At 46.0% G+C, this 22670-nt stretch overlaps 1 protein-coding gene across 2 annotated transcripts in view; it reads left to right on the top strand.

The window, feature by feature from the left end:
- The window catches only part of Palld (palladin, cytoskeletal associated protein), a 389783-nt gene that overhangs the window by 343129 nt on the left and 23984 nt on the right, over positions 1-22670 (top strand). Inside the window, exons 11-13 of one of the 2 annotated variants that reach the window (XM_026777380.1) lie at positions 17457-17592; positions 20487-20585; positions 21357-21407. In XM_026777380.1, coding sequence (XP_026633181.1) covers positions 17457-17592; positions 20487-20585; positions 21357-21407 — 286 coding nt within the window. Of the gene's footprint in view, positions 1-7087; positions 7760-17456; positions 17593-20486; positions 20586-21356; positions 21408-22670 lie in introns of both variants that reach the window. The other variant, XM_026777381.1, reaches the window with a different exon arrangement.

The following is a 22670-nucleotide window of genomic DNA, read 5'->3' as shown; positions in this document are numbered from 1 at the left end:
CACGAGGCCATGGTATAAGATCTCAAAGTTTAGTAGGATCTCATCTTACGTTATGAATTTCCACTTTAAATTTAAAAACCAGCTCCAGGGTGGATAAACAATTCTCCAAGAATACAAATGCCCATGGTATCACCGGAGTGAAAGTGCTGGAACATTCCTGTTTTGCTGACTCTGTGTTCTCACTTGTAAATAATTTCTATGGTAGTTAGTGGCTTTACCTCTAAGATTGCCTCTGTAGAAACAGGCAGCTCTGTGTGGCTCAGTGCCATTCAGCTCGACGGAACAGATACATCTGGGGACTTTAATTAAGTTAGGTAAATATTGACTTAGTAGTTTGCCTGTGAGTAGCAGTGAAGGTACTGTCGAGAAGAAATTAGAAAGGGAGCCTAGGGAAGAGGAAGAGCTGCTGTTTCGTAAAGACATTGGAGTGAGCAGGTAACGGTGATTGTTTTCAAAGATGTGACCCTTGACCCTCAGTAGTAAGCCATTCTTACAAACACTGGCTGCACACCCTTGTTTTGAGGCTGCTCAGTGTAGCTGAAATGGAAACCACAGACGATATGGTAGAAGCCTCTACAATGGGAAGTTCGAGAAATACTAACCATCCCCAAATATGCCAAATGCTTTGTCTCATTGTAAGATGTAGGGTTAGTTACTCCCCCTCCCACCCCAGGTCTTCAAAACCTCCTGGAAATTTTATGCTTAAGATCTGAAGGGTCCTCCACATGTTTCTCACAGGGAGTTTTCTTTGGTGTTTCAGTTAGACATGAGATCATTGATTCTACCCGAAGCGTCGACCAAAAAGGTTAGCAAACAGACTTGTTCAAAAGTGTACTTTATCTGTGCTAGGAGTTAATAGCATGCATTTTCAACTGGGAACAGCTCATGCTCCTTTAATGTCCACTAAATTAGCGCAGCTTTTATAGGAACCAACAACTAATATCTTCCTGCCGTGTCCACGGGCCTTTGAAGCAGCAGAAATGAAAATCATGTCAGGCATTTCTCCGTGATGCCTAGTTAAATGTCCAGAACCTGACCCTGCATTCCTCCCCCAAAGAGGCTGAACGCCAGTGTTTCACGTGGTTTGATCCATTAGGTTTCCCCGTGACTGCAGGAATCATCTAAGTCCATCCTGAGTCTTTTCTGCTCTGTCAGGCTAAAAACCCTGATCACTTGGTGAGACTGTAAGCATAATGAAGCAGACTCTGCAGCTTTCACTGAGGCCCCCGTGGCCATTTCCTCCTGTAAAGCATTGGCTCTGCACAGATCTGCATGAGAATTCTCCACCTCTCTGGGGTCAGTTGCGGGATTCAGCTCTGATGAGCAATCTCATCCGTACTTGACGGACCACAGCTCCCCCAACCTCTTGGTCCATATTTCTTGTGTCAAACGAGAAATAAAGTCACCCTTCAGTTTTCCCAGAAATTCCCAGGAAGATTACAAAGTAGAAGCAATTGCTCTCTCTCCTTCTCTCCCTCTTCGTCTCCCCTCTCCCTCTTCTTCTCCCCTCTCTCCGTCTCCCTCTCTTCCCCCTCTTCTCTCTCTCTCTCTCTCTCTCTCTCTCTCTCTCTCTCTCTCTCTCTCTCTCTCTCTCCCTCCCTCCCTTTCTCCCTCCCTCCTTCCTTCCCTCCCTCTCTCTCTCTTTCTCTCTCTCCCTCTCCCTTTTTTGCTCCTCTTCCCTCTCTCTCTCCCCTCCTATTTCTCTCCAGGGAATGACTTCAAACAGAGATCAGCTTTATTAATTGAGACACAAGGCTACTGTCTTTCTACTCTTATTCTAAGTGCAAAGGACAGATCTCTCTAAAAGCAGCTCCAGTCGTGTGTGGAGTGTGACCAGACCACTTCTCCCTTGAACCATCCTGTGTAAATTAATTGTGTTCTGTTCTGGCTCTGGATGGAGTCAACAAGATTTATAAAAGTCTCAAACTGAATTAAAGATCAAAGAATGGGACTTTGTATAGGAACCTATGCTATTTGGCAATCCATGAAATACATAATACTTATTCCCAAGAAGGGGTCACTTTTAACTTGGCTTTACCATTCTCTTATGTGATATTTTGTACAAACCTCACATCTTTGTCCCTGTTCACCCTCCCGTTCTTAGGAAAATGTGTTTGAATCTGTAATTGTTTTTGAACTCATAACCCCTCTAAGGCAGAGTAATATGATCTCATTCGGCTTTTTTTTTTTTGCTCTTTTTAAAATTAATTTTGAAGTTAACATTCAAACTGGTGGATTTCATTATAGCATTTTCATACACATATGTGATTGGTCTTTTGTGATTTACATATTAATTATGTAAATTAACTTTCTCAGGATTGTGATTTTTAGGCCTTTTACAATCAGCAACAAAGAGCCAGCACTAAGCAAAACAAGCTGCTGTGTGTTTTTAATTGTATGAGACCATAGATTGCGGCATAAGTAATGGAATAAAAACAAAATTAGTGAAACACTGGCATAGTAAAGTTTTAGAAAGAATTTAATCAACACCTGAATTGAGGCCCCCTGGGCTTTATATTGCACTCCTTGTAAATTCTCAAAATTAATGCCTTCACCTTTCTCATCTCTGGATACTTAGCTAATTTCACCAGAGGGGGAAAAATAGATTTGGGGAATGCCCAGGGCTCTGAGTCAAAACTCTGCCTTCACTGTGAAATTCCCGAAAATTCTTCACTGCCGTCCACGAACCACATGAACTTGTGCCACATGAACTCCAAAGGGCAAAGCGCTCTAGTCAGAATGTTCGTTGTCATCTGAGGCTGTTCTGCGCAGTCCTCGCTAAGTGTTATGGGAGGGCGGAAGCTGCACTCCTTGTCCATGAACAGCAGGACCAGGGAGATGCTCGGCAGCTCCTCACCTTGCAGTGGCTTCTGGGCCCTCCAGGCAAAAAATGACAGGAAATGTGTAAGAAATATTGTTATTCCTAAAGCACACCTGTTCTTGGTCCTTGTTGTCTGAAGGGTCTCTTGGTGGCTATGACTACTACATCTTTATCAGTGAGGACAGGGGACAGATTAATTCTCCCCACCCGGACCCAGACACTGATCCCAGGAGAGATACTGGGAATTTCCAATTAACTTAAAAGTTGTTTTCCAGAAATTTCTTTTCTTATCGTTTATCTTGAGCTTGGTCATCAATCCCCCAAGTTAGAACAGTTAGTACAGGTGCTCGTCTTTTAACAAATCTCTATACTGAGTACTTGGAGAAAAAGGCCCAGCATGGGATTCTGCGAACCAGCCAGCCTCTGTCATCAAAACACCTGCAACTGTCAAAATCTAATGGTCCTAGATGCTGTCCCTGCAAGGAGCCGTCAAAGTGAAGAACGATGTTGGGAGGAAACTATGACCCCAGTTTTTTGTTTTTGTTTTTGTTTTAATTACACGAAGGTCAAGTTTCTTTCGTGATGGCGTGCCTGCTGAGGTGAATGAATCAAAGGGATTCTGAGCTCTCTCTAACCTGATGCATGTTGCCCTTCCTCTTCTCCTGTTTGTAAATGGCCCGTGACAGGCGCTGCACAGAAACTCTGGGCGGTTTTGTTTCCTGCAGTATTGAAACTTGGAGAACAGTAGGGTGTGTTAAGAGCAGGGAAATTCTTAGACTTTTTGAATTGGGGGTGTGGTGAGAAGAGGAGAAAGAAGGAAGTGGGGAGAATCTGATGGGTGAGTTGTGTCTAACCAAAGATTGGAGACTAGGGCATTGAAAAGCGTGCTTGTGACTAAGGCCTTCAGGAGCTCAGAGCCAGGATTTCTTGCACAAGGAGGATTTCCAGAAGGTTTGTTGTAGCTTCATTTTCAGAGAAAAACCAGCAGGATAAAGAGGTGGAGAAACCAGACAGCCAATTTTTTTTTTTTTTTTTTTGTAATGACAAACAACTTGTGTGTGATTTCCAAAGAGCATGGACGGATGTAGCTTTCTGGTGTCTTTAACTTTCTTTGCCTTCCCATCTCTGTGACAATCAAGTTCCATAGATGCAACCAGATAAAAGTGGAGATGGCGGTTTCAAATGGCACATTTTGTTATCTCAGGATTCTGCTGTCAAGGTCATTTAAATACAACTGCTGCTCCAGCGTGAATCAAATCAGATGCTTGAAGATTTCATCGTCCGTGTTTTGGTGTCCTGTTTCTGCCTCTGTTTCTCGAACATAACATTGTGCTCTTAACCACAGGCTGAGGCACTGAAAAATGGGAGAATAACAATCCTGGTGAGGGTCTTCATTTCTCTTCTAACATACAACAGGACCCAAACCACTAGATTATTCCGAGCGGTGCGCAGGCAACTCTACGACATTTTGGGTTAACACATCTTCCTATTTTTTTTTTTCAAATAGACTATCGTAGCAGAAAATTAATAGCAGCAGGGACTTGAGGCAGCTGGTCTCTCTGTGTTCACAGTCAGGAAGCAGGGACTGTCTAGTTCTTCCTCGAGCAAGACTGGTTTTATGGAAAGAATCAAAACCAATGTAGGTGGTTCCAGGGAGCTGTTCCCTCGTCCTTGATAGAAAGTCTGTGGTCTCCAGAACAGTCCCAGCGCCACCCAGCTATTTGCTGATGCAGGCCACACTTAAATTGTCTTCAGAGACATCTGTTTCTCCTGCTATCCGGAAGAGCGGGAAGAGCGAGGCTGGCAGCCTAGGGAGCAGGCCCTTGGGGAAAGCCACCAGGAGCAGCATCCTCCACAGCTGCAAGGAGCCAGGGAAGGCAGGTGTGGGAGGGGTTGGAGGAAATCAGAGGGAGAGTGGCTGCCTGCACAATGGTTTCTGGAGCTGGTGGGCGGCTTTTACAACTTCTATTCCTAGTCTGCCCCTAAACACACGAAGTGGGATCACGTGTGCCCCACAGTCTACCAAACCACAGGGCCATCTGGAATCTCATGGGAGTGGCCAGTCTCAGCCGCGGCTGGGCTGCTTTTAAAGCACTCAAATTAAGTTCAGTGGGATCCCACGAAGTCCTTTGTTATTAAACATCTTTGATGCCTAGCACAGATTAAGAATTGAGAACCAACCGCTCTTTGCTGTCTTCTCCAGAAAGGATTTCTTTGCCTTTCCGTGAATGTAGGTGTCCTCTTTCCACTGGATTATTGTCAAAGGCACAGGAAGGATGTTAGAACTTGCGATGCTCCTCCATCTAATGACCTCTGATAGCAAACCTTCAATTCTTCTGCCTGCCCCTTCCATTCCTTTTAGTGCTTTGAGTTTCTTGAACCTTTGTTTAGCCTGGGGACAAATAAGCAAGCAAAAGTCATTTGGCAAATATTTTCTTTAATGTGTGTAGTGTGTTTGCATGGTGAATGTATGTTTCTGTGCAACGTGTATGTGTGTATGTGTAGACTAGGGGTTGATATCTGGTGTCTTCTTCCTCCATTGCCCTCCGCCTTTAAGGTGGAGGCCAGTTCTACCACACAGTCCGGAGCTCACTGCTTCTCCTGGTACTTAGCTATCCTGCCTTGGGGACCCCGTCACTGCCTTCTGAGTGCTGAGTTTACAGGTGTGCCCAGCTGTAGGCAGAAGTTTCTGTCCTGCAAGCTGCTCCCAAGTAAACTGAGTCTTAATATTAATTACAAATGCCCAGTTAGTAGCTCAGGTTTATTACTAGCTACCTCCTACATTTAAATGAACCCTTTTAAATTACCTAGGCTCTGCTACCTGGCTCAGTACCTTTTCTCAGTACAGAATGCCCATCTTGTTTCTCTCTGCTCACGACTCCCTGGCTCTGCCTTTCTTCTTACCAGCATTTTCAGTTTGGTTCTTCCACCTAACCTTATCCTGGCCAGCTAGTGGCCAGTCAGCCTTATAGTGACATATATTCACACATTGTAAAGGAATATTCCACACTCAACTTCAATGTGGGTTCTGAACTCTAAGGTTCATGATTGGTGCAGCAAGTTTATTCACGAGTTACCTACTCCCTCTTCCCCCCACTTTTTTCAAAGTTTAAAATGCAGTGCACAACTTTGCCCTCTCACGGAACTTGACCTGATTGTTCAGGCCCTGGTTCTTCTGAAGTTCCTGTGGCCAACCATGGGCGTCTGTGTTTGCCTGACTGAACAAAATAGAGCAGGTGTACAGATAATCCAAACAAGAACGAAAGCCTCTGAGTGAAAGAGTGGGTTTCTAGCTGCTCAGTAACTTCAATTTAAAAAAAAAAAAACTGAAAATTCGTCTGGAAAGACAGCCCAGCACCTAGGAGGTGCACAGGTATACATGCCGGTAAAAACACCCACACACCCACGAAAATGCATCACTGTAGCTAAGCAGAGCTTTGAACCCTTGATCTTTCCAACTTCTGGGATTACGGGTATGAGTCAGCATGCCCAGCTTTGTTTTGTTTTTGGAGCCAGGTTCTTACTCTGTAGCCCAGGATGTCCTCAAATCTTCAATCATCCTGCCTCAGTTTCCCCATCATAAGACATCATTCCTTTGCATCCAGTTTGAAGTGAAAACCTCGACTTGCAATAGTATTAGTATTGAGTTGGGAACAGTGAAAGAGGCAAAGCAGACCAACTGGGATCTATAGAAATAGCTTCAAGTGGTTTTTGTTCTTAATTTTAGCTTTTTTGTTCTGACAAAAAATTTTCCCTCCAAATTTGTCTACAAATGACTGTTAACTCATCTACATTTTTTTTCTTAGTGCTTCTTCTGGTTCTGTTACAACACGGCTATTGAAAATCATACTACAGCTTTAATCATAGTAGGCAAAGTAGGGTCTTTTAAATTATAATGCATGTGGATGAGTGCAGTGCCCTCGGAGTCCAGAAGAGGGTGAGGGATCCCCTGGGCCTGGTTACTGGCCTTTGGAAGCCATTGGTCTGGGAACCTAACTTCGCCCAGAGCAGTGTTTGCTCTGGATCATTGTGAGCACAGAGCCATCCCCATAGCCCCTTCCACAGGGTTGAAATGAGCCATTGTCATTATCATTGCCCTCTCTGTCCATAGCGGATCAACCAACTGCTTTCACTATACACCTGTGCTATATTCAGGGTCCACCTCGTGTCAGGCACCCGTGAGATACTGAGTATAGGGAGTGTGTCTCTCCACCTGGGATGCGCCCCCTCTCTGAAAATGTCACTTTTCTCTCTGTGTGTCCCCAGGGATCCTCTGAAGCTTCAGCAGCTGCAGAACCAAGTGCGCTTGGAGCAGGAATCGGGCGCCTGGCCCCCGGCGCCCCCGGGTCTCCCTTGCAACAGCAGCAGCAGCGGCAGCAGCGCGCCCCCGTCGCCGCCCTTCCCGCCGCCGCCCGCCTTCCCCGAGCTCGCGGCCTGCGTGTCGCCGGTGCCCGCGGAGCCCATGAGCACGCTGGCCTCCCGCGCCGCCACCATGCAGTCCTCCGGCTCCTTCAACTATGCTCGTCCCAAGCAGTTCATTGCAGCGCAGAACCTGGGTCCGGCGTCGGGGCTGGCCACACCCACCTCCAGCCCCAGCTCGTCCAGCCTGCCATCGCCTCTGTCCCCTACGCCCAGGCCCTTCGGCCGCGTGCCCGGGCCTCCCTTCGTGGAACCAGAGGCCATGTGGGGACCGTCCTCGCCATCGCCGCCACCACCGCCGCCGCCCGTCTTCAGCCCCTCAGCTGCCTTCCCGGTGCCAGACGTGTTCCCGCTGCCGCCACCGCCTCCGCCACCGCTGCCCAGCTCCTCGCACTGCGCCTCGCCCGCCCGCTTCGGCCCTGGTCAGACTCCCGCAGCCTTCCTCAGCGCCCTGCTGCCCTCGCAGCCGCCACCAGTCGCTGTCAATGCCCTGGGGCTGCCCAAGGGCGTCACCCCCGCGTAAGTGACACCTGCATGCCTCCCACACCCCGGGACTTCACTTGCACACACTCCCCATGACAGTGAGCACCCCCCCACACACACACACACCTCCACCCAAGCCTGCGTGCCCAGGAGTCCCAAGTAGCATCTGACATCCCTACCTTTCCTGGTCTTCAGACAGCACACCCAGCAATCAAGTGGCAATCCATTTCCATAACCCAAATTCTGTCCCCTCTGAATGCAGCTGCTTAAAATTCTCGAAAGCAAAGTCTCCACAGTGCTTTCCGTAATGAAGAAGGTGGCTTTTGCTGCCATTTATGCAGCGTACAGGTCACATTATTTCATTGGGCACATTACTAAGATATGTCCCGATGCCCCACAAACATAACATGATTCCACAGTCACTAAACTGAGACAGAATCCCAGTCTGTCTGACTCTCAAGTCCATCCCCTCACCTCCAAACTGAACCCAGCTCAGCTCAGTGTTACATACACTAGATGGGGTTTGGTTGAGTTTATACTTAGTGTTTTAGAAAGACTAAACATAATTAGGAAACAACACTTTAAATACATCTAGTGAGAAGGGAAAACCGTACATGCCTGCCTTAGTTACTTTTATTATTGCCTGCTGTGATAAAACACCATGACCAAGGCAACATACAAAACCAAAGAATGTAATCTGGGCCTCATGTTTCCTGACTGTTAAGAATCTATGACCTTCATGGTGCCCAGGGCAAGCAGGCAGGCATGGTGCTGGAGGCGTAGCTGAGAGCTTATATCTGATCCTCAAGCAGGAGGCATGGAGACAAGAGATTGGACCTGGTGTCGACTTTTGAACCCTTGAAGCCCATCCTTTGTGACACACCTCCTCCAACAAGGCCACACCTCCTAATCCTTCCCAAACAGTTCCACCAACTGGGGACCAAGCATTCAAATACGTGAGCCTGTGGGGGCCATTTTCATTGAAGCCACCACAGTGGCTTTGTATATTGGTGGGGACAAATAAGGGAACATGAACTCAAGGGGGAAATTACATCGTGGTTTAGCCTCCAGGCATCGGATCATCTGCCTCTTCTCTCAGTTTTTTTATTGTAGATTATCTAAAATCTACTGCTCCTAATCTCATCCTAATGACCTTAAAATTTTTTTAAATTGTACAAGATAAATTATTTATAAAACCTTCTAACCAGATACCATGTAGTTATTGATAAGATTTGCTGGAAGATAAAGTAAGTAAAAGTGACATTAGCTCTTCTTTCCCAGCGTATTTAAAAACAAGAAAGTGTGGGGCTGGGGGTGTAGCTCTGTTGGCAGAAGGCTCACTTAATGTGGTGGAAGCCCTGGGTCCAGTCCCCAGCACTTCTGTGATCCCACCATTCCAGTAGAGGCAAAGCAATCACAAGTTTAAGGTCATCCTTCTTTAAACACTAAGTTTGAATCAAGTCTGGGATCCATGAGACCCTCTCTCCAAAAGCAGGGCTCAGAATGGTGCCGGTGAGAAAGATGGCTCAGTTAGGAAAGGGACTTATCCCCAAACATGAAGGCCTGAATTCAGCTTGGGAATCCACATGGCAAAAGGACATAACTGATGACTTCAAGGTGTCCTCTGATTGCCACATGTGTGTCTTATATAAAGGGACACACATAAACAGACAAAAATGGAAAATAGAATATTAAAAGAGGGAATATCAGCCAAGAGCAAGCTAGAACCTGTGTCTCTACTCTTCTTACTGAAATCATACTGAAGAGTTTGCCAGATGCCCAGAAACAAAAGAGGAATAAAAGAATTTACATTTATTCATAGTTAAATCTTCCCCTGGTTGGGATACAGTTACATCACAATACTCGGCCACTGCTGTAGCTGGCCTTAACCCAGGAGTGGCGCGGGCTTGCTTTGTTGGGCACTTTCTAAATGTTGATTACATGAATTCCGTGTTGGAAATCTGGCTTCTTCTCAAATCCCAACTGAAAATAGTATAGTCAAAATAAGTATGGAAGTCAAAAAATAGATTCCTATAGTAATGATACCATAATGGGCTTCTGTTCAAAGTTGAGTCAGAGTTGGCCCGAGGAAAACTTTCTCCCCATTTTCTGGTTTGAGCCCTTGTTTTGCTGGTAGAAAATGAAGCATTAGCCTCTACAAAGAGGCCAGCCATCAATTCAAGAAGCGTGAGGATGCAGACAGTTCCATCAATAAAATGCCACCAAATCCTGCATCCAGGAAGTTAACCAATTACCATATAAATAATCGGCCCTAATACCGCTCACACAGAATTGGATCAGATTCGTCTTTCAAATGCATTGTGTGGCCAGGACCTTACTCACCTTAAGTGGAGACAGTGGTCCATCCCGAGCCTCGGTTTTGACATTCACTAAGAATGGCAGTTCTGAGGGCTTGCATCCTGTACGAGGAGCTCTTGTTCATTCTCACTGGCTGCCATGTGTCACAATTACTTTTCGGAGCCAACATGTAATTATCACCACAAAAGAGTCCAGACATTCTTAACATTTCTTTGAAAATGAATGGCGCAGGCCGGGCAGTGGTGGCGCACGCCTTTAATCCCAGCACTTGGGAGGCAGAGGCAGGCCGATCTCTGTGAGTTCAAGGCCAGCCTGGTATACAAGAGCTAGTTCCAGGACAGGAACCAAAAAAGCTACAGAGAAACCCTGTCTCGAAAAAAAAAAAGAATGGATCAGCCACACTGATTTGCGCCTGTGGAAACTGTACCAAGAGTTGCTAAACTCTGTGCCACCCAGTACCAGTGCCATATTAGGTCACAGGTCCTCAACTCCTCACCAGACCAATAACCCATGATAAGGTGGCAGCCGTCTTGTCCTAAAAAACTTCCCCTCCCTTGAAGAAGCCAGTCTTTGGGTTTGGTGGACAGGTAGCATGCTTTCCTCTGACGTGGGCGTTTCAGTCTCCGGGGGCTGTCTGTCTGTCAGTGCCAGGTCTGGGGGTTGGAGCAGACCAACTCCATCCCTAAGATCAGATGGGCACTTTGGCTTTTGCTCAGCCTCAGTGTTAGCCTCTGTCTCATAAGGGGTGTGGCCTAGCCACAGTGCTCCAGCCTCTTCTACTTGGTTTTTGAGACAGCATCAGCTCTCTTCGGGCATCTTCCTCTTAAGTACTAAGATGGCACCTGTCCCTCTCCCCTGTCCCTCCCAGTCCCTCTTCTTCCTTCTCCCTGCTCTCATCTCTGTCTCTCTCCCTCCACCTCCCACCTCTTGTCTCTGGCTTTTTAAAGCCAAGGTCTCATGTAGTCTACCCTGGCCTCAAACCCATAAGTAACTGGAGTCCCCTTGAACTCCTGATCTCCCTGTCTCTGTCTCCCAAATGCTGAGATTAAAGGCATGTGCCACCATACCCAGTGTGTGATATCTCTCAATTTCCTCTTTTCTTACGACTAGAGCTTTGGCCTGAAATATTACCCCACGTTTGTCAGAAATAAGTGCATGTGCCTGCATATCTTTCTTGTGGATGCACTAAGAGCACTCACCCAGCTCTGTAAGGCCCTCCAGTGCCCTCCTCTTCCCCTGGAGTATAGGAGACAGGCGCCGGGGACACCCTCATAGCGCTTTGTGTAGGAAGTGAGGGATTTCCCATGTCTGGAATAAGCCTGAGCAGAGAGAGCTTACTGTGACCTATGCCAGAGTGCATTGTCTCTGTCAGTCTCTAGTAGTGTAATCCAGACTGAAGAAATACAGTCCTCCGGTCTTAAGGAGACAATTGATTGTGATAGACTCAGTTTACGGTTAAGTTTTAGATCTATGAGCATTTTAACTTGTTTTTTAAGTCAAGCCGTTGGTTAAATAGTATCCAATAAAAATAGAACCCAGCAGACAAAGGGGCATTGGACCTGGCAGGCATCTTATTATTTCAGTCTTTCTGAGACAAATAGGTGGCTGCCTTACCATTCCCCACTGCAGGGGTTGGAAGCATCCCCTGGGGTCCTATCACTAGACACCCGCACAAAGATGTTTCCTATCCTGGGCCTGTGTTTCCCAGCAGCTTCACAGGCCTCCCGTGCCTTTGCGCAGGTAGGCAGTGGCTCTGTGAAAATGTCTTTGACCAGGGGTAGCTCAAGCAGATGCAGGCAGGAAGGACACAATGCCAGATAGGGTGCTGTGTGCACCCTTCTCGGTTCTTTCCTCACGGAAGACAAGGGGAAGCTAACTGTAGTCCTTTATGTAAGAGCTTATGGTACTCAGTTTTCTATGTTTTAGCCATTTTAGTATGGAAGTAAACTTCAGTTTAAAAATAGTGCTTATTAAAAAAATACTATCTTTAACCATACGGTGGTGATGCACATTTTTAATTCCAGCACTCAGGAAGCAGAGACCTGGTCAAGGGGGGTGGGGGGGGAGTTAGTTCCAGGACAGTCAGGGATACCCAGAGAAACCCTGTCTCGAAAAACTAAAAACAAACAAACAAAGCAACTATCTTTTTACATATTCTTGAATGTATGACACCCTCGAACAGAAAGGATCACAGAGTGCCTGCTCATTCAAGCTCTGAAATGGTTGTGGAACTGAGTTACCCTCAGGCCACTGAGCTTCTGTAGAGTAAAGGGTTTAGAGTGGCTGGAAAGACAGAAAGACAGACTGGAGCTCCAGCTGTCGGACTCTGCAGAGCTGTTTCGGCGTCTGCCAGAACTGACCTGAAGTGGAGGCACGTGGTGATGACGTGACCCAGAAGAGCTTACCTTCCAGGTGCTCTTCACATGCGCTAAAATGCCTTTGCCCCAACCGCATGAACACTGTTTAAAATGACAAGTGGCTTACTGTCAAAGCCAGAGGGGACAGTCCTGTGGACAGCTGGGCCTCGTGTATACACACGGAAGTACTTAGCAGGGAAGCCTGTTCCAAGTTGTTTACTGCCTCAGGTTTGCCTCTGAGTGCGGGATTTTGTGAAGAGGTCTAGTCTGAGTACAGTTTACTTTGAATAAGCATTTTTGTTTAGTTGTACAAATCACCTGAAGAGAGAACATCCCCCTCCCCGCCCTTGTCAGCAGCTGCCTGTTTGTTCCCCAATGAGCTGGCTCTTCTTCGCTTGTCAAAAGCAGGGAGGGCCCCCTAAGGAAGCACCCACAGCCCTGTCACTTCAGGCCCCAGCAGGGCATTCAAAAGCTTGGCTCTGGAAACAGGACCACTTTTCTTTGCCTGTGTCTCCCCTTCCCAAACACTTCGTTTTGATTTCTGACACCAGTCTTACACATTACCCCAAACCTTCCTTGCAGTTTCTAACTTGCTCTCCTGAAATAGTTTCTGAATTATTCCAATGAGCTCTCCCTCCCACCCCAATTTTTTTTAATGTTCCAACTATGCATGAGGACTGATGTCTTCGCTATGTCTTTCCCCGTGGTTCACAGTGGCTGTCGGTTGCCCCTCGAGGCTCATTCTGACCTTAGGGTCTATGCACCGCCTATCCAGATCTCCATAGGTCTCCACACAGGCAGTCACTTTGTGCCCCTTACACTCTGAGCTACGGCACCTGACCGTGCTAATGTAAGCCACCTGTCTATACACCTGACAGTCCGTGGCTCTTACCACCCCGTGAAATGTCCTTCCCTTCGTTCTTTTTCTTTTCTGTACTGAAACGATAAATACTTGAGTGGATGAGACCACACCAAGGTAGATGGCTCCACTATGGAAATGTTCCAGAGCAGCTATTCTAAGTCCCTCCAAAAAAGCCGAGCTCGCTGGAAAACGCTTTCCAACCAGCAGGAGCCACTCTAGGAAAGACGGTGTTCTCCGGCCCAGACAGTTAAACAGTCTGTGATTCTTTCATTTACATCGTCTCTTCTGTTCTTCACATTCACTTTCTTATGCCTTTGGTCTTTCTCTCTCTTTTTTTTTTTCTTTTGGTTTTCCGGTTCTTCGGTTTTTTCGAGACAGGATTTCTCTATGTAACAGTCTTGCCTGTCCTGGGAACTCGCTTTGTAGACCAGGCTGGCCTCGCCAAACTCCCAGAGCTCTGACTGCCTCAGCCTCTCAAGTGCTGGGATTAAAGGTGAGCACCACCATCCCCAGCTTCACCTTTGGTTCTTACTTGTGCCTAAAACCCAGCACCACAGGGAGTCTTCTGTACTCAGAAGCTGCTCAGCCACGGCTGCGCAGTGTGGTTAGACTGCTCAGGCTGAGAAACTGGTTCATCGCACGCATGCGCAGTTCATGCGCCCACGCTTTGCCGTCCTCAGTTTTGTCTTTAAGGTGACTTCAGAAGCCAACTATTCTGTTTCTGGGGCTGTGGCAAAAGCGGCACAAAGCTCTCTTCCAAAATTGTGTAATGTTTACTTGCCCCGAGCTTGGCTATTTACATGTCATTTGACTTCGGATGGTTCGGCACTAGCATGCCTGAGAAGGAAAAAGAGAGGAAGACAGAAGTGAAGATAAATAATACATATGTTCACTCATTGCAGAAACATCTGGGGTGAGCAAAAGAGACACAGCGAGAAAGAGACCATTCGAGAATACAGATAGTCATAGGATAGATGCATGAAGACAAACATGGACATTACCAGCGGGATAGCCTCGGCACTTTTGTTTCCAAGGGGACCTTAATGTGAAATCTGGAAGCAGTCTGTATAAGAAACCCAGAAAACCATGAGCATTTTTGTTGAATGATTGCATGATACTAAAAGCAGAATTCTAATTCATAATTCATATGACCGTACTGGTGCCTTAAGCAAGTTTGCCGCCTACTTTTCTGCCTCTTCAGATCTCCCTAAATCTCAAGATCACTTCTCAGGGAACAGAACAAAAGTTAAAGATGTCAAAGATTTTGTTTCTTTAATGTTTAACTCTGGTGTGCTGGGGCAATGTGACTGAACTATCCAGAATGGAAACGGGTGTTATTAGCTGAGATATTTTCCTCTGTATCAGAAGACTAGGTTACAAGTAGATGAAATAATTAATGGGGTTTGCCGACTTACAAAACAAAGCTAGGAGGGGACATTCTGTTTCTACCAATGAGAGAAGAGGGACATGTCTCCCTGTGTCTCCTTTAGAGATGGAACACATGACCTCCTCGCTCACTTCCACTTCTCTCCGTGGCCAAGGCATGTCGTTTGCCTTTATTAAACTACTAATACCTAGAAGAATGGAAAAAAAGCAAACGAACAAACAAAAACTCAAATTGACTTAGAACCAGCCTTGCGTCGGGATAGGAGAGCTCCTCTCTCAGCACTCTGGATTAACACCGAACTAAATCAGAAATATTCAAGAAGGAATCAATGAATCCTGGACCACAGGGAAGAATGGCAGCTGGGCCAACTAGGTGCACAGCCCCCGGGATAGACAGTATCAGGGTGTGGAGCACTTATAGCAACCCCACATTTCCTGCTTGCTTCTTTCAGCTTTCTTTTTCCCCCAAGTTTAAACAGGAAAATAAGAAACCAAAAGCTAGTAAATCCATTGCTTCTTACCATAGTAAACAATGTCGTCGGGGTGATGCGTTGACATGTTTGCAGTAAGCTTTTTGTTTTGTTTTGTTTTGTTTTGTTTTTTCGAGACAGGGTTTCTCTGTGTAGCTTTGGTGCCTGTCCTGGCACTAGCTCTTGTAGACCAGGATGGCCTCAAACTCACAGAGATCTAACTGACTCTGCCTCCCGAGTGCTGGGATTAAAGGCGTGCGCCACCCACCATCCAACATAAGCTTTTGTATCATTTAGAAATATCCTGATGTAAGATACATAAGTTAAGATATATATCATTTATATGTACTGATAATGTATTAGTAATAAACCCAAGCATTCATTTCTTGTACCTTTGAAAGCCCTGTGTGACCTTTCACCGGCTACGTGCCCTACCCTAACTGTCCCTCGAGCTAACCAATACCCTGAATTCCTGAGCTGGTCACCCCTATTTTACCACATGTGTGTGTTTCCCTGGGTTTGCTTATCCAGCCTTCACATGTGTCGGAAGCACCCGGAGCAGTTGCTGATTCTACTGAATCAGGTCTGGACGAGGTTGCAGATCCACTACTGACAGCTCCTCAGTGTCATGGTGACCCTTTGACTCTTACGCTCAGAGAGCCACCGACCTACACCAGACTAGCTTTTGCCTTGTTGTAAGTGGAAGTTGTAAGTGGAAGTTGTAAGTGGAAGTACTAAATGTGTTTTTCTGTAACTTGCTTTTCTTTTTTTTTTTTAATCTTAGAATTCAACTGTGTTGAATAAGGTGGCGAGAGGTCATTCATTTTCCCTTTGCATCACATTCGGGCTCTCTGATTTCTGCCCACTGAGGCGATCAGGGCAGAGACAGAGAAATAGAAAGCAGTTTGCAGAAGACACCGGCAGGCGTCCACACATACCCAACATGCAGCATTGGTGCCCCCTGGCGCACAGTACAGGAATTGCTGCAGCCCTCAGAAAGAAGAGTTGCCTATAATGTGACCTATTAGATTTACGGCTTACCAGCTCATGCTAAGACATGCAGGCCAGCCAGAGTCCTCTTGTGTAAAATGACAACAAATGTCTTATAACTCAGGCTTACATTAGTCAAACAGATGGATGCGTGGAGATGGGAGGGGAAGTCACAAACGTTATTCAGGTCGAATAACCCTAATGTAAAAACGGAGTTTTTGAACTCCCAAATACACACTGTTTGGTGCATTCATGTGATATTGTACATGAAAAGTCCCACACATGTTTTTCTGTGATGGGTCACACTACATACAGGCACACTAAGGATTCTGTATAGAATGCCCTCGGGTTCTATGTATAAAATGTATAAGACACATGAAGGATTTTCACTTTTTTAACACAGAGTATTGTGTAGTCTGGGCTGGCTTTGAATTGCTATGTAGCTGAGAATGACTTTGAACCCCTGCCTCTCTTGCCTCCACCTCCCAAGTGCTCGGATGACAGGCATTACACATAGTTTAATCTCTGTGCTGAGTATAGAACCCAGGTTTTGGTGCGTGCTAGGCAAGCACTCTACCAATTGAGCTACATCCCCAAAATCATGACCCCAGGTATTTCTGCCAAATGACGGGTGACTTATAATGAGGCAAGTCCTGTCGTTGAACACAGTGACTTATGAAGGACCAGAAATTTTTTTAAAAAAATCATGAGAGGAGGGCTGGAGAGATGGCTCAGCAGTTAAGAGCATTGCCTGCTCTTCCAAAGGTCCTGAGTTCTATTCCCAGCAACCACATGGTGGCTCTCAACCATCTGTAATGAGGTCTGGTGCCCTCTTCTGGCCTGCAGGGATACACACAGACAGAACATTGTATACATAATAAACAAACAAACAAATAAATAAATAAATATTAAAAAAAATCATGAGAGGAATTTGCCCTTTTCAAGCCCTCTTAACTTTCATGTTTCATTGATTTGTATTCATTTTATATGTACTTAATAAGCAACTTTAAGAAACTTGACAAGATCTAGGTCGTGTCTGTTTAAACCTGAGAGCAAGCCTTTCCACTTCACGTTCCTACCCCCCAGGATTGAAACACAGGCATCCCATCGGTGGCACTTACCTCACCATTGAAGATGCCTCTTAGGTATCTGAACCTTCTCCAAGAACTGATGTCAGTTGGTGCTTCCCGAACTCCTAAAAGCGTCTTTCGTGGTTCTCTTCATATGAATGACTTACGTGTTTTAAAGAGATAAATTGTGATTGGCATCTTGCTACATTGTGCTTCCGTTGTTGAACTTGTTTGACTTGGACTCCTGTTGACTGTACCCCTTCTGCTTTCGTTGCGCAGGGGATTTCCGAAGAAGGCCAGCAGAACTGCTAGAATAGCCTCCGATGAGGAGATTCAAGGCACAAAGGATGCTGTCATTCAAGACCTGGAGCGGAAACTTCGCTTCAAGGAGGACCTTCTGAACAATGGCCAGCCGGTACTGATGGAAGAGGGGCTTTACTCGGAATCCTAGCTCCCCACTCCCCAAATCCCTTCTCCTGGTTTATAAGACTTACCCACCAGGCTGTTCTCAGCATCCCTCGTGGTGAACAGGAAAGAAAAGGAAGTAGGAAGGGCAGCTACTGGGGTTGAGACCACAACACATGATTAATGGTGCCACTATAAGCCGTCTACATCCACAGAGATTCCACCTTAGCTCGGTGGCTCCTTGGGAGGAAACAGGAAGGTGATCTGGGATCACAGGCACGATAAGCCGTGAACTGGAATGAAAGGCTTCCACTCAGAATAACCTGTGCTAGTGAAACCATTGCCAAGGTGGAACCGTACCCTCCCTGACAGAATAGACCCTGCTCCACCACCTTGAGTAATTCCTGTCCCACCGTCTTGATCGGAGCTTTAAAGCAATGCTTCCAAGCTTGACAACCCAGACTACTTATGCTTTAAGGCTATGGGTTAGCGACTGTGTGCATAAACTACTTAGATATCCCATAGCTGTATTGGTTTGCTTACTTACCTTTTCATATCATCTTGAGGTTTTCAAGGGCTCAGGAAAGCTAGCAAATCAGGCAGCCTGAACCTAAGAGATGGGTCTTTTTTGACTAACCATGAAATACTAGAATAATAAACTTGGCTTTTTAGCAGAAGGAGCCACTGAATAAAGTCCTCTCAGACGCCTTTTCAGAACAGAAAACACTGTAGCTTTCTGGGATTTTTAATCGTGAAACATCGATAAAAATGTGGATGAGCCTCGTTTAATTGGCAGGCTGGAGAACAGAGGAAAGTTAGACGCTGGTTTCCATGATTAAGTGTTCTTAATCTAAGAAAGATTAAGCTTCTCGTGAGCTTTGTGGTGCTCACTTGCCTGGGCTCTGGGCTCTGGGCTCTGGGCTCTGCGAAGAGGGAAACATGACCCCTGACAAGCCCTCACACAGTCTGGATGCTTTTCCTGGCTCTGTCAACAAAGCCTTCGGGAGATTCAAACAGATGCTTATGGGAACTGTTTTCTAGCCAGGTGAGGGCATCTCTCCAAATCCCACTAGGACACACTACTTTTTTTTATTTAAATATTCCTTATGGATGGGGCTTCTCTTGGATAAAAAAATAAAACTTTTATACGCTACAACTCAACCCTATTATTGGTATGGATACTTCTTACTTGACTTGCATATATTTTATGACTCTTGTATGTATACATTATTTATATTTATCTGTTTAGCAATAACGAAACCCTCACAGTCACTTTCATCAATCCCACATTCGCTAGTTTTGGACAAGAAAAGCGAGGTTCCTCTTTTCAAAAAGAGAATTCTCCAATGAGTTGTTCATAGCATTACATAATACTCTGTCACTTATTTTGGCTTCTCCGGACAAGGGTTTGCATTTCCACGCAGCACAGTGGCATAGAAACAAAACAGTTGAAGTGAAATTGGCTCTCAGGGTAACTGGGGACATCTTGGTGATGGAGTAGGTACCAGTTGCTAGTTCTGCCTGTGTGGAACAGGCCCCCTACTGAAGACAGTGTTCTCCACCACAGCGCTTGGGAGACTTTGTAACAGAGCAGAGATTTAAACCTCCGTTTAAAAACTGACCTCCCTTGGGTTAAGAGAATTGATAAAATCACTTTGCATAATCCCTGGACCGAATCGCTCCCTGCAAGATTCACACACCCTCTTCGTGTCCCCTGCCGTTTCTTTAGCAAATGAAATCATTTCAACCTTAGTGCTATTTGGCATTTGATCTGTTTCACTTCCCAGTTTCAGCTGGGACCAGAACCAGCAATTACTGGAAACTGTAAACCCATCCAACATATTTTTCTGATTAGAGAATGTTGAATACTGTTTGTGTTGACATTCAGAAATTTGAGGGCTCGTCTAAAATAATGCTTGTACTTTTATATATTTCTAGATTCTACCCTACTAATTATTCCTTATTTCCAATCAATCCCTTGTTTGAAAATACCCCTAAAGGGATGGGGAGCTCTCAAAGTTCCTCCAAGATCTGTAATTCTAAGGCGCATAGGAACAACGCACAAGGGTCACTAGGCGCCTGGCATGTCACACACAGAACCAGCCCAGCAGACAGCTAGAGGGAGCAGCAGTATGGCCTTCCTCCCAGTGGGCAGACAGTGTACATCTGAGAAGTCACGAATGCTGGATGCTGGATGCTGGATGCTGGATGCTGGATGCTGGCTCGTCCTTACTCCAGCTACGAGTTTTTGTTCCAGCTGCTTACAATGCACAGGGGCCGAGGCAGTGTCCTTCCAGGGGAGCTGACCTCAGACTACTGCCATGTGCTCCTATTGACTGAGTGTATTCTGTGTCACATGGAGTGGGGACTGACTGGAGGGATTGTTTCTGCCATCAACATCGGCTTTTCCTCGCAGTGGCCCGTATGTTGCCCTTTTAGCAACTCTCTTTCTGTCGCTCTGGAACCAACATGGATATTCCAAAGCCTGTGGAGGTCTTTGAGAACTTTGCCTTTAAGCCTTCTGCTGTTCTAAAAAGCACCCTTTTTTCCTCTGTTTCTTTTTTCTAAGATAAAGACAACACAAGCATCCTATGTGTGTTCAGCCTGGTGGTTTATCGCTCACTTGGATCTATGTCCTATCAGGTGGGAGCTGCCAGAATTAGTTACCTCATCTCCCAGCACTGGATTAGGCCACGTGAAGCAGAAGCAGGAGAGAAGGTCCTGGGAAGGCCATTCCTTCCTGAATGAAGCCAGGAAAAGAAACAGACTCTTCGGGTAGAGCTATGAAGCCAAGGAGAGACAGAAAAATGTCAAAACCGAGTCTATGTTTTTATTGTTTTTTCTATTAGCAACGCATAAACCCGATGTTCCCCTAATTTGGTGTTTCTGTGGCTTGTTTTGCAGAGGCTAACCTATGAGGAAAGAATGGCTCGCCGCCTGCTCGGTGCTGACAGTGCAAATGTCTTCAGCGTCCAAGAGCCAGAAGACACAGCAGCCAATCAGGTACCACGCTGCTGTGAGCTTCCTGGGAAATAATGGCCATTTTGCCTACTCTTCCCACACTCTTTCTGGACTCCGCTCTTGAGATCCGTTGTGTGGGAAGTAGCAGGCACGTCGCAGGAAAGCAGGGTTGCTGTCCCGTCAGCCTCGCAGGTGGTGCTCACTGGGCAGATGCCTGACACCGCCGTGATGGATGACCAGAGCATGCCCACTGCTTGGTACCTGGTGTTGATCCCCATACTTTCCTTCCCAGTATCTTCATGCTTCCCAAACTGTCCTATGCTTTAATGCAAAATGGCTTTGTATGGAAAAACCATTTCGCTCATGGTCGTTGAAGTAAGCTAATAAATGTCCCCATCGTGTTCTTAGTGTCAGCCAAAATTAGACCCCCTTTGCTCAGAAAAGAGAACCTCTGCCCTCTTTTATGTAGTTGATCATAAAACACTAACTGGCAGAGATCTAAAGGGCTATCTTACGCCCCTGCTCCTACCAAAGAAAAAGTCATCTTGTGGAGCTGGTGTAACCTACTTTATAATTCTGTTAACCCAATTAGAGGGTTTAGACGTAGTCTCAAATGAAAAGCCAACCAGAGGCCCAAGAAAGTGTTAAACAAGTCTGAAGGATCAAGTGGCCTCTTCTCCCTGTCCTTGAGCACAGATTTCCCCTCAGAAGCCTCAAGCTCAGTATCACCACCACCAACGTCCCATTCAAGGGAATCTGGAAATCCCGCTGCATGTGCCTGCCGCTCTTCACTTCTTCTCTTCTGCCTTACAGGACGCTGGGGCTCCTCGGGCTTCTGTAGGGAGTCCTCTGGATGGTCAAAAGGTTAAGCTCCGCCCTTCTCCTCTGTCCGGTCTCCCACTGTACCTACCTTCTGTGCTTCCTTTCGTATCTGTGTGTCTGTCTTCACTGCCCTGTGGTAATTATACATACTGTGGCCGGTACCAGTTTGTCATGGAGTAGCAAAAGAACCTATTTACTGCAGGGTGCCCTTTCTTACCCTTTAGCGGCAAACTTGACTTTAATTTTTAGCCTGAGTGAATACAGTAAACTTTGAGGTATGAAAAGTTTTTCATTCATCAGACACCTTTCTGGGAGAGGGAGATGATACATTTGATGGGGATTAAATGACGTGAAACATTTCGCAGCGTGTGGCTTTCATCACGTTATTCTGATGGCTGGGTTCCTTTCCTCACACCAGTAAACTCTTTTCTGAAGGTTGAGGAACGTTTTAAAGGGAGAAGCATAATTAAAATATCTCAGAGGCAAGCATGACCGTGGGCATCTGCAATACGAGGATTGGGAAAGCTGAGGCAGAAGGATGGCTAAAGTTAGCCTAGGCTACATAGCAAGAGCCTGTCTCAAAAAAAAAAAAAAAAAAAAAGCCTGCTACTCAACAAGGGAATATGCAATGGTTGGCTACTCCATGTTCATGGGATTTGCAAGCAGGGAACTGCAGGCTCCACCCTGAACACTGCCCCATGTGGTAGAGTCTGGGTGTTGCTTTTGTTTTTTTTTTTGGTTTTTTGGTTTTTTGGTTTTTTTTTAAATTTATTTATTATGTATACATATTCTGTCTGCGTGTATGCCTGCAGGCCAGAAGAGAGCACCAGACCTCATTACAGATGGTTGTAAGGCACCACGTGGTTGCTGGGAATTGAACTCAGGACCTTTGGAAGAGCAGGCAATGCTCTTAACCACTGAGCCATCTCTCCAGCCCGTTGCTTTTGTTTTTAACCCAAGTTGTGGCTGTACTGTATCAATCTTGCCTTTGCTTAAGAGATGGGCTCCTAATAGCCGCAGATTTTAGAGGAAGCCCCAGTGTAGTGTGTGTTTTGTGTGTTCAGAGAGGAGCGAAAACAGAAATTACTTGACAAAATTCTGCCCGCTATTGCAGCTGCTTGCCCCATGCATGGTAGCCTTCTAGAGGGGCATGCGGCCCAGGTCGGTTTTTGCCTAATAGAAGAGCCCAGTAAGTTTCCTTCTTAGGGATTTAGGATGGATAGCCTTTCCTTCTTATTTTAACTAATAGAAGAGCCCAGTAAGTTTCCTTCTTAGGGATTTAGGATGGATAGCCTTTCCTTCTTA

This window comes from Microtus ochrogaster, unplaced genomic scaffold (assembly GCF_000317375.1).
Source record: "Microtus ochrogaster isolate Prairie Vole_2 unplaced genomic scaffold, MicOch1.0 UNK61, whole genome shotgun sequence".
In the NCBI taxonomy this organism is placed as follows: Eukaryota; Metazoa; Chordata; class Mammalia; order Rodentia; family Cricetidae; genus Microtus; species Microtus ochrogaster.
This window is presented reverse-complemented; position numbering and strand designations above follow the sequence as displayed.